Source organism: Tyto alba, unplaced genomic scaffold, assembly GCF_018691265.1.
Source record: "Tyto alba isolate M040663 unplaced genomic scaffold, T.alba_DEE_v4.0 Super-Scaffold_16, whole genome shotgun sequence".
NCBI lineage: Eukaryota > Metazoa > Chordata > Aves > Strigiformes > Tytonidae > Tyto > Tyto alba.
The window spans coordinates 12,655,336-12,673,395 of record NW_024881278.1 but is presented as its reverse complement, the minus strand read 5'-3'; the positions used below and the strand labels follow the sequence as shown (position 1 = coordinate 12,673,395).

General features: G+C 40.8%; 1 protein-coding gene across 2 annotated transcripts in view; it reads left to right on the top strand.

The window, feature by feature from the left end:
- ALK (ALK receptor tyrosine kinase) overlaps positions 1-18,060 on the top strand; it is a 322,024-nt gene that overhangs the window by 224,658 nt on the left and 79,306 nt on the right. For both annotated transcript variants that reach the window (XM_032989384.2, XM_042789515.1), the window contains exon 6: positions 16,306-16,437. In XM_032989384.2, coding sequence (XP_032845275.2) covers positions 16,306-16,437 — 132 coding nt within the window. The remainder of the gene's footprint in view (positions 1-16,305; positions 16,438-18,060) is intronic.

Sequence of the window (18,060 nt, the reverse complement as noted above, 5' to 3'; positions counted from 1 at the left end):
TTTCTGCATCCTCACAAAATCACTTATATGTAAAAATTGTGATTTTTTTTTTTTTTTTTATTGACCACATTCCTTTATGTGAGACTTCAATGAAGGCTTTTTGAAAATTCTACTTAAATTGAGTTGCATTTGGACGTTGGATCCCATGCTGCTTTCCCAAGAGTGGTAATAGAAGATCCGTATTATTTTTTCAGTCACTTCCTTACCAGTAGGTGCAATTCTCTGTCTTGCATTATCTTGTTTATTTTTATTACCCTTCTGAATGACTCTCTCACTTCTGTTTAAGCAGAAGTGGTAACTCAATCCCTTAATAAAGCCTTAAATAACATTGCTTCTAAATGAGATTAAGATCTATATTATATGCAGCATTTGCCTTGAACCTTAATTCATCCTACTTCTGCAAGGATATCTGGTTACATTCAAGAGTTAGCAATTTCAGATCCAGTTCCTGGAGATCATTGAGTTCTAACCTAAGTTTCAACTGACAGGACTTCTTAGGCATGATATACCATTAAGAGTCATGTCAGGGATTTTCTATTCCATTAGTTTAGATTAATCAATTTTTTTTTGATCAGGAAAAATTAAAACAAAATGTTTTTTTCTGAACACAAAATTGTACCAAGCTATTTTTTTTTGTTATATGTGCATACTGTTTTAATAATTTTAAGTACTATTCTGCAAAAGCCTCCTATGATTTCCTATGCATAAACACACCCTTTTATCTCCATCTTTGATTTAAAGAAATGTCCCTCTTGTGCAGTTCTAAATTGAGATAGAATTTCCTCTGAACTTGAGCATGCTTGCAGTTGCTTTTTTCCATTTTCCTTGTTTTAGAAGCAGACTTGAGCTGAATATCTGAGATAAAGACCAAGCTGTGTTTACAAGTTTTCCTAAAGCTGCAAAAGTAATGGGAGTTAGTCTGATGTTTCACAGTATGCCCTCTTTAAAAAAGGGAAAGGGAAGACCATAATTTGCTTTGCATGGAATAGTAATAATATTATAATGTATCAGAATTATCTCACATGTTACAATGACATTTTTTAAAAGTGACTACAGCTCAGCCCCTGAGTTGCTCCTCTACCTTGCAGCACCACTGTATTGTGGCTTTGCTCCTCTAGTCTTTAAGCAGGTCACAAGAGTCTGTAAGATGTTTTAATGTAGCCCAGAGAGCACCTGCCATTTGAAAATGAAACAGGTTACATAAAATCCTTGAGTAGGTAAGAACTGTTGTTCTGGTCTCACCTGTCCGACTGTGCCTGAAATAAATTAGGGAGTACTTGCACACGCTGCTTCATCAGTGGATCAGGAGGGAAAGCGGTCCTGAACAGATGGAGGCAATAATGTCTCCTGCCAGTGCAGCTGGGGGAGGATGTCTGCCTGCAACCAAAGGGACTTACCTGTACCACAGCTATAAGTAACTCCAGGATCTCGTTAGTCCAGTTTAACTCATTAGTGTTCAGCTGTGAGCTGAAGTGTTGTTCTAAGGCTAGAGCCTTGCACTGCATGGAGTTGGTGGAGGGAAGTAACTCCACCTTGTGAATTTGTGACGTTATAGTTGAAAGCACCTGGGGTCTGTTGACTCATGGAGAGTAACATTGGTAGAAAAGTGTAAGAGGGACTCTGCCTTGTTTGCAGTAGTTGAACCAAATACTTAGAACAGAGCTTAGGGCCCTTCTGTGTCATTTTTTGCTGCAGTCTCTTCAAGCAGATCTGTATTGTATTGAGTATCAGCAGAGCTCTGAGATGTGCATTTCTTGAAAGCACCTTTCTGGAGAAATAAATCATGTTTCTAAAGCATCTCTCCACCTTCGAATACATGTCCACTAAAAAGAAGCTCGGGTCCAGACGTGGCGCTGGCAGGTTGCTATTGCTATTTTCCACTAAAATGAAAAGCAATTTCCACTTGAATTTTGGAAATCTGAGCAGTTATAATAGTATCAAGTACTCCGGTGACAAAGTCTGGAAGTAATTTGGGTCAGAAATTGAAAGTCTCTGTTCATAATCTCATCCTAAAGCCCTAATAGATACTCAGTGCTTCACCTATGGAAAAATTAGTAACTTACACAGTATCAAAAATTGTTTGACACCACATATACATTGCTGAGTGAAGTTAGTGATTTATAACATTGCATGTGAGATGTTAGTATCTAATTTACTGCATTAATCAGTGAATGCCAAATCAGTTTGCAGATTGCATGTAGATCAGTTTAATCTGTCACCTTAATTGTCAGCGAAATTTTTAATGTTGAGTTTACATTAACTGTTTTCCATACTGCTTCTTATGACAAACCAATAGCAGTCTTATACCTTCATAGTGCTCATGTGAAACTGTGTAGGCTTCACGGTTGTTTTTCACTGCTCTCGAAATCTGAGGTTACCTCAGTTAAATCCATGTTTTACTAATATTTGCACATTTTAGTACATGCCAAATAGAGAGAATGTTGTCGGTCCTGTCAGTGCTAACATGGTAAAAAGTTGTCTCTTAGGTGCATTGTCTGAGTGAGGAGATTTCAGGGGACAGGACCAAGCTGAACTGATGCAGGGCTTCCTCAGACAGATACTGCATTAGCATGTGGTAATGACTCAAGTGATTCTGTCATCCTCTGTGCTTGTGATTAGCATTTAGTGATACACTCAGTATAGCCATTCACTTGAGAGCCTCCATGTATTACACAAGGGTAAGCAGCATCTCCATTTTTATTCTAAGTTTGTTAAAAATGCCACTTAGTGGGGCAAAGCTATTAAAAATTCTGGTCAAACTTAACAAGTAAATGTTTTGACCAAAAAAAAAAAAAAAAGTAAGGGAAGAAACTAAATTTTAACACCTTTTCCCTGGACTTTAATTTTTTTATTTGAAAAAGTGTTCAAAGGCATAAAGGAAGGATGAGATAGCTGAACTGAAACAAATTTTGAACAATAACAAGTTTCCTGGAGCTAGCCAATATTTTATTTTTGGTCAAATAAAATCTTTTGGAGTAATGCTGAGCAAACATTTTTCTTCTGCAGGGGACATTTTCATTTTAGATAGGTCTTAAAAATGAGATTATATTTTTTCTGTGCAAACAAAAATATGCTATTCACATCATGCTAGTTCTAAACAATAGTGAGGCCACATATCCCCCACAAAGTGTTATTTCTTTCTGTCATGGGCAGAGAGGTGGAAGTTTGAAGAAGTGAAGAGACTTATCCAAGGTCACAGCATAAGAGCCAATTTGGAAATCCTGACTGTCAGATTCCTTATTTGATAGGCAGCATTTATGAAGGTGATTTGCTAGCAATTCAAGGCCCCTGTACGTAAAATGGAGTGCTGGTTTGAAGTACCTCAAAAAATGATGCTGAGCTGCTGTGTTTTGGCTGTTTTGTGCTCAGTCGTCATAGAATCATAGAATGGTTTGGGTTGGAAGGGACCTTAAAGACCATCTAGTTCCAGCCCCCCTGCCACGGGCAGGGACACCTTCCCCCAGCCCAGGGTGCTCCCAGCCCCGTCCAACCTGGCCTTGAACCCTTCCAGGGAGGGGGCAGCCACGGCTGCTCTGGGCAACCTGGGCCAGTGCCTCACCACCCTCACAGTAAAGAATTTCTTCTTAATATCTAACCTAAATCTGCCCTCTCTCAGTTTAAGACCATTATCTCTCATTCTATCACTACACTCCCTGATAAAGAGTCCCTTCCCATTTTTCCTGTAGCCCCCTTTAAGTACTGGAAGGCCACTCTAATGTCTCCCTGGAAACTTCTCCAGGCTGAACAACCCCAACTCTCTCAGCCTGGCCTCACAAGGGAAGTGCTCCAGCCCCCTGATCATCTTCGTGGCCTCCTCTGGACCCACTGGAGCACGTCCATGTCCTTCTTACGTTGGGGGCCCCAGAGCTGGGCACAGCACTGCAGGTGGGGTCTCATGAGAGCAGAGCAGAGGGGGAGAATCCCCTCCCTTGACCTGCTGGCCACGCTTCTCTTGATGCAGCCCAGGACACGGTTGGCTTTCTGGGCTGCGAGTGCACATTGCTGGCTCATAGTCAGTTTTGCATCCACTGATGCCCCCAAGTCCTTCTTGGCAGGGCTGTTTTCAATCCACTCATCACCCAGCCTGGATTTGTACTTGGGACTGCCCTGACCCATGGGCAGGACCTTGCACTTGGCCTTGTTGAACTTCATGAGGTTTGCATGGGTCCACCTCTCCACCTGTCCAGGTCCTTCTGGGTGGCATCCCTTCCCTCCAGTGTGTCACTGCACCACACAGCTGGGTGTTGTCAGCAAACCTGCTGAGGGTGCACTCGATCCCACTGTCCATGTCACCAACAAAGATGTTAAACAGCACTGGTCCCAACACCAACCCCTAAGGAGTGCCACTCGTCACTGCTCTCCACTTGGACATGGAGCCGTTGACCACAATTCTTCGAGTGCAACCATCCAGCCAATTCTTCATCCACCAAGTGGACCGTCCATCAAATCCTTTTCTCTCCAATTTAGAGAGAAGGATGTCATGCAGGACAGTGTCAAAAGCTTTGCACATGACATCAGTTGCTCTTCCCTTATCCACCAGCTCTGTAACCCCATCATAGAAGGCCACCAAATTCATCAGGCACAATTTGCTCTTAGTGAAGCCATGTTGGCTGTCACCAGTCACCTCCTTATTTCCCATGTGCCCCAACATACTTTCCAGGAGCATCCACTCCATGATCTTTCTAAGCACAGAGGTAAGATTGACTGACCTATAGTTCCCTGGATCCTCTTTATTTCCCTTTTTAAAAATGGGGGTTATGTTTCCCCTTTTCCAGTCAGTGGGAACTTTACCGGACTGCCACGACTTCTCAAATATGATGGATAGTGGCTTAGCCACTTCATCTGTCAGTTCCCTCAGGATCCGCAGATGCATTTAATCAGGTCCCATGGGCTTGTGGACCTTCAGGTTCCTTATATGGTCTTGAACCTGATCTTCTACTACAGTGGGTAGTTCTTCATTCTCCCAGTCACCACCTTTGTCTTCTGCATCTTGGAGCACTTGCTGATGAAGACTGAAGCAAAAAAGTCATCAAGCATCTCAGCCTTCTCCATATCCCAGGTAACCAGGTCTCCCATTTCCTTCTGGAGAGGGCTCACATTGTACTTAGTCTTCCCTTTATAACAGACATACCTGTAGAAGCTTTTCTTGTCGCCCTTGTCATCCCTGGCCAGATTTAGTTCTGTCGGGGCTTTGGCCTTCCTAACATGATCCCTGGCTGCTTGGACAGTTTCTCTGTATTTCTCTCAGGCTACCTGTCCTATCTTCTACCTTCTGTAGGCTTCCTTTTTGTGTTTGAGCTTGTCCAGGAGATCTTTGTTCATCCCTGCAGGCCTCCTGGCATTCTTACCTGACTTCCCCTCTGTTGGGATGCATCGTTCCTGAGATTGGAGGAGGTGATCCTTAAATATTAACCAGTTCTGCACTGCAGAGAAAACTTGAACTGCTATTGTCTGTGCTGAAACTGCTTCACACACAGGCGGCTGATAATTTGCATTTGCCACCCTGTCTTTGCCAGGTTTTAGTTTGCTTACTTGTCCTCCTGTTTTGCTGAAATCTTTTCAGAGAATGCAGTGGCTGTTGCCCATAAAGACCTGGCTGCTGTGGACACAGAGGCCTCTGAGCTTTCTGACTATGTTACCACCTGTGAGGCAGTGGATCATTGATTTTTTCCATATTAGATGCTAGGGCAAGGCACTTTTATCTTCTTTGTGATACTTCGTTGACAGCCTGTTTAAAATTATATTGCTCACTAAAATGCAGCTGTAATTACCTGTGGGATGGGAAGGAAGGGCATAGTCAAAGTAGGGTTGAGAACCTTTACTGTTACTACTGCCGCATAAGAGTCCTACTGCAGTTTATAAAGAAATCCTGGAAAAGGAGGCAAGGCATTTTTTCTGGTTTAAGTACAAATTCCAGGGCAGTTGGTTTTGTTGATAATATTTCACTAAACTTTCTGAATGTAGATTCCCCATGCACTATGAGTTACATTCCGAGCTTTGAGGTACTGCAGTGATGTGAGTAGTCAGCCAGTGACATTCATTATAGCTGGTGAACTGCGTCCACATCCCATTAAGTTAAAGCCCTGGGAGGGCTGGAAGTCAGGTATTTTAACTGTTCTCTTTGTAAAAAATATATAGCAAGTATCTAACACCTTTGCATTCGGTATACCTTAACTATACCGTGGAGAGGACCGTGGGCAGCTTAAGATGAATGGAAGTACAAGCACAGAGCAACCAGCGGATCTCAGTAAAAACCAGGAAGCATTTGTGTCCATAAGGTGGCTGACCTCCCCAAGATGGCCACTGCTCAGACTGAAGACTTGATGAAATGAATACAAAAAGTAATGTTAATTGTTATTTGGTCTTTTAAATTTATACTTCAAGACCAAGTGTAGACACATGTAAATGTAAAGTACCTTTTAGGTCTCCCCTAGTCTATTTTATGGCTAGAAGAAAGTTTGGTGGTTCCTTTTTGTTATTCAGCGTGTTTGTGCAGTTTGTTCTGTCAAGTGAGCCCTATCCAGTACAGCTTGTTAGCTGTAACCCTCTCCTAAACCAGTAGGGTTTTTTCCAGCATCCTCTTTGAAACTGCACCACAATCCAGTAGATCTTTGATGGAGAGTATACAGAATTTAATGATTTCATGATATTGGTTTATATTTCTCTTTCCTTAGTTCCTTACATGCCTAACTATTTTTTGATTCCAAGTCAGTCAAAATGCTTTGCATGTATGGTTGGGTTCTGTATGTCATTTCCGTGTGCTCTGCTCCTCCTTCTGGACCTTCCCATAATTATTCATGGGTTGCATACTGCCCCTGTTTGCCACAAAACCATACTAACCCCATTTTCTTTGCAGTGGGTCTAGCAACCCCTGTTTTATATTCTCTTTTTATTACTTGTTTTGTACCCAAATGTTTATGTTTGCTAGGTCTTGATACAGACTGAGAGGTAAGCTATAGTTTCTCCTACTTCTCTATTTCGTATAATGAATTGTTTTGAGGTTGTAAAGGATTTAGTTATAAAGGATTTGTCTGCCAGGAAGAGGTACATTTGCACTGTATAAATAGATTTATCTAGAGTCAACAAGGTGTTACACTATGCTGAAACCTACCCAGCTGGGAGGAGCATTTTACATAATAACAGCAGTAGCAAATTTGTGAGAATTTAATACTATTGCTGGTGATAGTTAAGAGATTAATTAATGGCCAACTGAATCAGTTAGTAAAATGGGAGGAAAAGGGGTTGGAAGAACCTTGACGGGGAGCTTGCACTCAACAGAAAGCCTATTGACAAAGTGGCTATAAGGGAATATTTTGGGTTGGCATACATTTTATGCCAAATTTGAAGATGAGAACTGTAAAAGAAATTACTGTCATTTCTGAGTAATTGTGTAAAGTCTTTTGAGAGTTTGATTGCACAGTCTACTCACTGAATGGTAAAGATCTTAAAGAAAACCTGGAGTCATAGAGAGAGACATTAAGACATGTTTTGTCTTGATCTGTCTTTACACATAGCAACTGTTTTGTTAATATTCCTATCACAGTAATAAAAATAGTTAGAAAGCCATTTTAATATTATTTAATATTTGTCTGACTATTCTACTGTGGATAGCAACCCACAAGCATCTCATTCTCAGGACATGGTAATTCTGAGTAATGACATTGGTCAACTCTTACAATCCTCTCTGCATCTGAGGATGTTTGGGAAAGAGATCTTTCACAGAGAGCATTAACCAAAGTGTCTTTTAGCATGCCAGAACATGGTAGAGAGCCTGCTCGGAACCTGGGTGGTCATCTTGGAATGGTAATGTCATCCCCTCTTGTGTTTTTCTCCCTAATATCTTCAGTACATACCTTGGCTGACACAGAGCTAATCACTGTGTTCTTTGCTGACATCTGATTTTTTTCGGTAAGCACTCCCAATTTGTAAGCCTGCCGCATGATCAAGGGCTAGCAGAGATCCTCCAGCAGAGACACAGACTCCAGGAAGAAGTCCTTCTCCAGGTTTTTTTTGATGTTGAGGGCTGTTGACCTTCAGCAGCTTTGCTCCTGGGATTATTTAATTCAAGCATAGCAAGGCCTTGAAGCACAGTCTGATACACGAGACCAAAGAACTGCTACTTCTCCATCCTTTCAACTAGCTTCAGAGCACTATGTTGGCAGTTTTCAGTGCATTCAGCTGGAAGAGTCAACAGTAAGTCATAGCATTCACCAACATACTGATGTTCAAGGATGTGTGGAGGTAGGGTAATACTGAAGTGTTTGCTGCCCTAGAACTGAAAGCTGGATAGCCTCCATCCACATTAAGTCCCTTCCAGTGGCAAAACATGTTATGTGTCACTAATACTATTGCTCTCCCTTGCAGCAAGTGCTCATGTCCAATTTCATTTGAGATATTGTTGCTCAGTTTTTGAACAAAGTGGAAATTAGCTCCTTGATGACAATTTGTTGCACTTACAAAACTGCAGAGTTTCACAGAGGTTGGCGTAGTGGAGGGGGGCACGACATGAAACTTTCTTCCCCAGCAAGCTTCTGCTTCTACCTGGAACAACTATTGCTCTTCCGCTGTGGGGCCACTGCTTTGCACAATAAAGTGTTTGGCTGTGGTGTGATGATGCGTCACTGCACCCTGCCGAAAGGGACCACGTACACATGCTCAGGATTGTGCAGATTTGTGATATTCCACCCATCTTCTCCAGCAACTGATCTGCAGTAAGGCCATAAACCTTAATTTAATACTGCTGACAGCTAAAGCAGGGATACTGCTTTAAACAGTTATAGAAGCAGAATTGCGTTTTAGAAATGAAGAATATGATTCTTATCTAAAATGCTGTTTGAATACAATTAAATGTCATACTTCTATTTGTGTTTGTCATGACAAGGTGTACAAATATACCTCTTTTGACTGGTTTGGCAGTGCTAGAAGTACATGACTGAGAGATTACTGAGATGCTTCTATTTCAGGGTTCAGAGAGAGGTTATATCTGACCTGCATGGAGTCAGCTCTTGATGACCCAAGCAATCTTCTTCAATCTTTTCTTTCTGTGGCTTTTTTCTTGGATCTGGGCAACTTCAGTCCAACAGGTAGAGGTTGGAACAGGAATCAAAGGGTTAGTCTGGTTTGAGCAATTTACAGTCTCATTTAAGTAATTGAAATTGATTGATGTGTAACTCAGTTTTCTCATCTTTCAAATGTTCTTGATGGTGGTTTGTTTGGTTGGGTTTTTTTGTTGTTTTGATGTTTTTAAGAACCATCAAGAATTGAAAAAATCCACTATGTATAGTGGCAGTGTTGGTTGTGCTTGGAACTGGAGTACCTGAACAGGCAAAGATAAAACTTACTCTAATAATTGAAAGTGGATTTGAACCAAGCCTTCTAAGAAGCAAAATGTGGAAAATTACATGTATTTCCTATCAAATCAGCCCTTATAGTTTACCCGAGGCACACATGAAGTTTGGAAGCACTATTTTCATGTCCTTTCTCCAGTAGCCTTGTTTTATTTCATATTCAGTTTCATGTCTGAGCATGTTAAATCTGCTCCTGTTGTCTATAAATAAGCTTAGAGATCTTAACCACCTCATGATTTTGTCAGCATCTGCCACATGTGGCGAGCAGCATTCATCTTCAAGTGAGCTAGCAATCAGTCTGGCCGGCGTTTCCCATGGGCAAGGTTGCTGGCTGATAAGAGCTGGTCTCCAAACCTATTCAGATCCAGAGAGGTCTGATGGGAATGGCAGAGCTAATAATAGAAGTTGGACCTTTTTATTTTCCCTCTCCATGGTCTGTATTTTGAAAAATTCACAGAAAAAAATACAGAAAAGGTTTTTTGTTTTTTTTTTTTTTTTTTTTTAACCAGTTGCTTACTGTTACAAATATAGTAATCACTGCTTTTAGGAGAGGTAGGAAGGCTGGGGATGGGGGTGAGGTGGTATTTTGTATTGTTGGGGTTTTTAATCTCGTAAAGATGCATTGGTACCTGAGAGAAAAGGGAATCAAATAGCAAATGCAATCTGATATTCAAACAAGGGCAACAAATAGCAACCAAAATAAATGAGATCTGGGATTTTAAAAAAATTACCTATTGTATTGTTCTAACTCAGGATGTTCATATTGAGGGGAAAAAAACCTTAAAAATCTGCTGTGTGAGATGAAATTTAAAAAATCCAATGACTATGCATACACAGTGTTTCATAGGTATTTGGAAATAGGTATTTTTCCATCTATCTGGGCCCTTTTCAATTTTGTAGATACCGCAGAATATGTAGGTACCACTGCATGCTCAAAAATCACACTTCCTTTGTAAAATTTGCTGCTGCTGTTTACTTGCTTACTGTTAATTTTAGTGCTGTTGGAGGTGCTTATTCATTGGTAAGCAGATTACAGGAAAAAATACATATGTTACCATGAGAACTAACAAAAACAAAAAAGCAGCTAGATTTTGTGCAAGATTAATAGGGAAAAACATTATCATGTCATTTATTGCGCTCAGCAATTATTGGCTGTCTCGGGAGCTATGAAGATAAATATTAGATCTTCAGTCAGCTTCCGTAATTGAAAAATGAGAAAATGTGAAAAATAGCTAACTTTCTTATTCCACATTCTTATTTCATTAGTTTTAAGGAAGCTAGTTGTTGCTGTAAATTCAAGAAAGCTACATCACACTGTCATTAACGTTAGGAAGTCATTCAGTCAAAAGGTAGGAAGAAAAGTAACTAGACCTGGTCAAAAGCATTTCCAGGAGAACACAGGGGCCTGTCTAGCCTGAATGCTGTACGGCTCTGTAGAAAGCTCGTGCTGCCGAAACATGGCAGTGAACAAGTTCTCGCTCCTCAGGTGTGCTATGAAACTTTCTTCGGTGTAAGCAATCATATTGGCATTAGGCAAGGCTGAAGGAGTAAATGTTTCAAAATTTGTGTACTAAGTATAACACCCCTACTTTTAAACAGCAGCAGCAGCAGAGAGGGAGAGCACGTTAGAACTGAGTGGGCTGAATTATTGACATGAGCGAGTTCCAAACCAGCAAGTTTCCACTTGAGTTTCCTGCCCAACATTTTGTCTTTGGATTCACATGTTTTCAAATTTCTTGGGTTTATGACAATATTTGGTTATGTGTTGAAACCTCTGAAGTCAGTACTTCCAATCTAGAATTGTTTTGAAACTTCTGTTCTGTGAGAAATTTGGGCATTTTTATGATACATTTTGAAATGTTGAAATTTTCTGTGAAATGAAAATTCTGTTTTTACATGGCTCTAATGAGCAAGATTTCTCACCTTGGATTAGCTCACTCTGGGAATGCTACGCCCTTAGCGTGCAGGGCAGGGGGTGCTGCCTCAATGGTAAGTTATTTACTATCCTCACTCCTGCCTTCATCAGATGTATGGCCCTGTTCATTTTACACCATAAATTATTCAAACTACACTGTGAAAACAGAGTAAATAATTTCCTTACAGTTTTTTTTCGTGGCTATGTTATCATAGCATCTTAGTTCCTTACAAATGTTAATGAAATGAACATCACAGAGTTCTTGTGATGAGTTTATTCCCATTTTATGTACAGGAAGTGAAATAAGAAGATGAAAGCCAATTTATGTAACTGGAAAAATGGGCGAGCTTTCAGGCATGTACAAATACTGGTTGCTTTTTCTGCCTGTGTCAGGCAGTCTAATAAAAAGAGATCACCATCTCCTAGAAATGTGGCTTCACCTGCATCCTTAGGCAATGACAGCAACAGTAACAATGCTGTTACAAAGATTAAAGTCAGAAATTATGAAGTGTTGACTGATTTTGACTGCCTGGTGTGAGAAACCTGGAGTCCATCTTTTTTCAAAGCAATTTTTGAAGTCATTGTGTTTTCCAAGTATCTCTCTCGCTGGTCTCATTTGCAGCTGCGACTGCTTGGCTTCTCTGCAGATCTGAATACAGGTGTCCTGGGGTGGGTGCCTGGAAAATGAGGGCAGTGTAGCTCCTGTGAAAGTTTTGATTTATGTGATCTGCCCTATACCGTGTTGGAGTTGAGTGGCCATTTGCCAAGGATGGCTTCAGTTCAGTTGCAGCATTTAGAGGAAGAATGTTAGAGTGCAGCACTAGCCCATTAGAAAATATTTTTTAAGAGGTGTAATTAAATAGTGTGAATGTTTCTGGTTTTTGAGAGGTAGCAGATACGGTGAGATAAGCATGGTGGATTTCCATGGGTAGGTATTTCTTATTACATACATGTAATTAAAAATGGAAGTTTTTCACTTTGTGTGCATACATGGTTTTGCCCTGAGAACCACTGGGGTCAATTCAGCTGTGTCCAGCGGTGCTCCTCAGGGATAACTCAAAGGGCAGCTGCTTATAGGTCAAATGTGCACACGGGTGCATATTCATCCCAGGTCTTCGCAATTTTTTGTTCACCTTTTTTGCAGAATACAAATGACAGGGGTTTTAAACAACAATCAAGTACTATCCTATTAAGGCCTCTTGTTTTAATGTGTGCTGAGCGGGAGGGCTTTACCTGACTGTGTTGGTCCCAAAAGCTTTCAGTAGCATTAAAATTTATGGTCTGAGAAGTTGAATGTAACACATGAAGGTATAATTATGTTCAGCTTGATTAATCCTGCATGATAATTAGCAACGTAGCCAGTTTGCAAGATAAGGGATATCTTTGTGAATGCCTTTAAGAATTCCAGTCTTCCATCCCACCTGGCCAAGTGCAATGGCAGTAAGTTGAAAGTTCCCATTTTGCAGTGATCAAACATCACAATCTTTCTGGCCACGTTCCTCAGAGACAGATTCGTCAGAGCTTGCCAGTGCACTTTGATTTCTCTGCTGGTCAAGGGAACGGGGAGGAGAGAAAAGGCAACCCAAGTCAGAGAAAATCTGCAGAGGAATGAACACATCCCATTTGGACCCAGTCTGAGCAGTAAGTTGCTTATCCTGTGTTAGGCTAAGCAACATGATTTCCCCCTTTCCATTCTGTTATACAGAAATTAAGTCCAAAGCGTGGGCGCTCAAGAGCTCAGGCTGTCATTCGCATCCAGGGTTTGGTGCTGGATTTAAACACTGCCAAGGCTGGACTGTGCTCAGAAGCAGGACCTGTGAGGTACAAAGTCAGCACTTGTTCCCCCAAGGAGTTGTTTGTTTCTCCTTTCAATTTAGAGCCTGAAATGCCATTTGTTTAATGTTGCTGTTTAAATAATGATTTATAAGGCACCAAGCCAGCCATGGTACAGCTTAATGACTGCTATAATTTATGGATGCCACTGGCTACATAAACACTGCTGTAAATATAAAGGATGTCTCTCACAAATTTTACTTTGATACTTACTTGATACTATTCATTTTCCTTTCCTTACACATCTTATGTGTGTGAGTTGAGGCCACTTAGTGATCCAGGTCATTCTGGCTTTCATTGCCAGGAGTGATCAGGGCTGGGAAATTAAAAGATCAAATGTCTATTTTTGTTACAATTTTTTTTAATTAAAAATTAAATTTCCTTGAGCTTGGATGCAAACATCTGCATCAAATGGCCCATTAAAAGGATCATTTGTATTTGGGCTGGTTTTGGTTATCTATTTGTTTTACTAGTTAATCATCTCCTTTATCCAATTCATTTTGCCTTTGTGCACACAGTAAGCAAGCAAACAGGAGACAGGAATAAATCATGCACTGTCACAGAGCCCAGCCATTCCCTGGGCTGTAGCTTTACTATTTGTGTTCTCCAACCTATATAAGGAGCATGTATATACATGTCTAATGCAAATCTGAGCTAATTCAAGCCCCGTCTCTGCAGAGATGAATGAGCATATGAATCTGCTGCTTTGTTTTGGAGGAAAAGCTCCTGGAGTTTCTTGATGTCATATTGCAGCTGACATCTTTTAAATACTACAGTCAGTTGACTTCAGGAGATTTGTGCTCCTGGGCTGCAACAAAGACACCTGGGAAGACAGTAGGTGCTTTTGAATGTCTTGGTTCCATTATAATTAGTTTTAATACAGTGGTGTGCTTGGTAAAGGTAAACTGAGTGCCTTTACGAAGTTATAATGAACTGAGCAAACAGAACAACTCCACTGCCTACATAACCCCTCCTCTGAGTCTCTGCATATTGTATCCCAGCAGCTGCTGAGAGAAAACATGGACATTGCTGAAAAAATTGCAGATAAACTGAGTGGGACATGAGATCTGGTAATAAACACAGGGTTCAAAACCATCTGTGGGGTAATTCAGAGGGACAAAAGTATTTCTGAATTTGAGTAGGACTTAAAGATTTTTAAGAGTGTCATGATGTTACTGCCCTCATGGAAGCGCTGTGGGCCATGTCTCTCACCTTTTCTTTAGGTGGTACTTCCAGCAACACGGTGCCATACAGGTTCATTCCGTACCGCTGCGATGAAGAAGGGATCACCTACTGAATTACCAGAGTTGCTTCTTACAACTTTCTAGCATCCATTTGCACACTGACCTGAGCCTGCTGCGTCTGGCATGTGACATACAAAGACCATCTGACATAGGGAAGGCTCTTAGAAGTGTCTCTAAGAGTGCGTTTTTGCAAGGAGCACAACAAAGCCAAGGAAGATATCGTCTCATTGCCTTAAAGCCTTACCAAGGGGCTCTCAGAAATTGTTAGCAACCAGCTCCGAGTTACTTGGTCTATTTTTTCTGCAAAGCTCTCTTCTGTAGTCATGCCTTGACCCTGACTGAAATACAAGGGCACTGTGCAGCCTGTATGCGGCAAGCCAGAATTGCTCTAAGGCAGTCAAAAAATCGAGCTGACAATAACACAGAGCACCCTTTTCAGGAGTCGGGGCCCTTTATTAAAAGGTTTGGCGTGTATTCCCCCCACTCCTGAATTGATTTGTGCCATAAAATAAGCTTGAAGAGAAATAGTGGTTGTTTTCCTACATGCTTCATTAATTTTTAGTTTTGGCAGGTAATATAAATAAAAGTATCAAGTGCGTATCTAATTGAATCACCAGTGATTCCCAACTCCCTGTAGTACCAGAGAACATGATGTAGTTGCACTGTTTAGCAAACATAGATGAGTTAGGCAAAGAATGGCTCACTCAGCCCAGAGGCTTTGGTTTAATCTTGAGCATTTATCCATTTAATATGAGTCAGGGCAGGAGTTTTTGCAGTGGGGAACTCGCAGCACAGACCTCTTCGTACTTCTAGGCTTGCCTTCTAGGAGTAGTGACTGGAAACACATCTCTGCTGGGAGTCTGGAAGGTTTCGGTGAATTGCATCTACACCCAGATTTTTGTGGAAGGAGCTCTGGCACTTCTCAAGCTTAGTCTCCTCCATACATACTGACTGTGGGGTGTTGCTGAACTGATAATTCCTGCCTCTTTCAGGTGGCTGATCTGGAGCATGAGCCTCTTAAAAAAAAAAAAAAAAAAAAAAAAGGCTTGTTCTTAGTATCTCACTTGGTCACAGTCAAAGGACTTGGGATGAGAGAATTTCTACGATGAGGGAAACGATAGCTGTCAGGCTGGACAATCTGACTTCTCAGCTGTCAAGGGAATCAAGTGCCTCCAGAAAAGGATGGTGATAAGCGACAAGTACTCAGAATGATTTCTGAATGCATGACACTGGCCTCTAATTGTAATGTTCAGAGACCTCATTTCATAATAGTTGGCTCCTTTCCACATTGCTAGCTGCTGCTTAGCATAGGTAAAATGAATTGGTGATTTTTGTATCTTGGTAGATACTGTCTGCTGTGGGCTCTGTCTCAAGGGAGGGGGCGTGTAGGATTCAGGAGCAGTAGTGAGTATAGAAGTGAAAGAAAACTACAAGTAGAGATCAGACTGTTTTCTCTCTTGCAGAGAGAACATGACAACGTGATACACCCAAGTCATAGGTAATACATGTTGACAGGAGGGCATGATGAAATCTTGTGTTCTTTCCAAATCATGTAGCCATGTTATTCCTGAGCTAGACAGAGAGGATATCAGTCTCAGGACTGTCAGTCTAGCAGTAAATTCACACACAATTAAAAATCTGTCATGCATATGGTGGTGTTCTTGAGAAGTACCACTGAGCAGACTGCAGGATTTCAACCCTCTCTTCAGGGGTCAAAGAGGCCTTCCAAGTTAAAACACCAGAAATGCCTGGAGAACTGAAATTCTCTGTTAGGTGGACCATTAGATATTTGACAAGATTAAGTAGGTCAAACAAAATAAAATAATTACTTTATCAATTAATTATTGGATTGAGGGGATTTCACAAGTTGTTCTCCTCTTTAGTGTTATCCAGGATCATATGACCTGCTGGTTGAGAGGAAGATAATTCAGTAATCTGAAGTGGTTTTTGTTTTCTTTTCCTGTAGGATATGCTTCTGTCTCAAAAATGGCTCTGGAGGGTTCCTTCAGCTGCTGGAATGGAACGGCAATCAGACTGGGGAAGGCGTGTGACTTCATCAGGGACTGCACTGAGGGAGAAGATGAGGGAGATATGTGCAGTGAGTAAATCCAACCCCCCCCAGGCTGCATCCTCCTTTTCCAAAAGCATTGCTCATTTTGAATTTTAATGTCTGAGACTTTAGCACTAATAGACTAATTCAGTACTATCAAAAGACCAGTATCCTCCATAACACATGCAGTTTCTCTGGGTGTCTGCCTCGAGCAGACCATTTGATATGTTCCTGTACTCGTTCTGCAGCAGGTCCTTAAGATGCTCTTAGTGCTTTGTCTCTTCCCAAGTCCTGATCAAAAATGCAAAGAAAGTATAGCCTGAATAGCTAGATGCCTTGCAGAATTATGAAATGTGTAGTTTGTTAGAGCCTTTAATCAAAATGTAGCACAGCATGTGGCAGAAGGGAGAGGAAGGAGAAAACTTCTAAGATGAAAAATGAGTAGAGCCAGTAGCTTGTCTTTGACCAATTCCTGTGTCTTTGTAATTTCTCTTGTTTTCTATCCTCTCTTCAGCAGTCAGGAGTCTAATAAAATACAGCAGAAGACAGATAGCAACCTGAGTTTTCTAAAAACTTGCTGTGCTTGAATACTTTGTAATTGTGCTGTGTAACCTAGATACTTTAGGACCTTCTTGAAGATGACTTATCTCTTTTTCTATATCTCTGCATGTACTACCTCCAGTCTCTTCCCCTTTGCCAGTCTACAGATAGTTAGCAGTGGTGGATTTTCAGCTGTATGGCTATCCACAGGGCAAATATATCAAGAAAAATAATCATTGAGAGTTCATCATTTACCAATTTAAAGTGTATGTGTCACAGCTGATCTAGCCTATGGACTTTTGTTGACAGAGCTACTTTGATTTGGTATGCAAAAAATGTGTTGCCTGACCCAAATACCAGTACCAGCAAAAGCCTCTGGAATAGAAGAGACAATTATTCTCAGTTTAGCGTTCACCTGTGACAGCTAGAGCATGGAAGAACCTGAGTGAGGTAAATCAGACAAGCTGTGTTGATGTAGGTGATGTCAAGACTAACAGATCTTTGCTGTTTCTAGCATAAAATTAACATGCAGCTTCTAGCAAATTCCAGTTCTTTGCTGCTAACAAAGAAATAAAGTAACAGATTTTATTGGTGTGGAGAACAGTGGTTTGACCTGGGATCATCTAGTAAACTCCTTAAAAGCTTGAAATGATATGCTTCTCCATCATGTTAGATATTGTTACAGTTTGAAATTATATTCATTGACAACACACACTCAGTGAACATCAAATTCACTTTCATAGGAACAGTGTCATCACTGCAGAGTTCCAGCTCCTTAGAACCAATAATGCTTCATATTAGTAGTATTGAAACCTTTTTGCCTAAGAGCTTTAAAACAGAGCTCTAAAACCTCACAATGATATTTCTATTGTGTTCTATACTTTAATTAAAAAAAAAAAAAACCTAGTAAATTATGATAATCAGTAGATTGAATGCATTTTCATTTCATTGGAAGTAGAGAAACCTATTATTTACCATCAGCTACATGTCCAGATACAGTGTTGTGTCTGTCTGCTATAAATGGCACTGCCTTGTGAGGGTAATCCTGCCTATACCAGTGGGAACAGTGGAGCTCACAAGGTGGAGTTGTGCCTATCATGGATGCAAACTAAATGCCACATATATATCTAA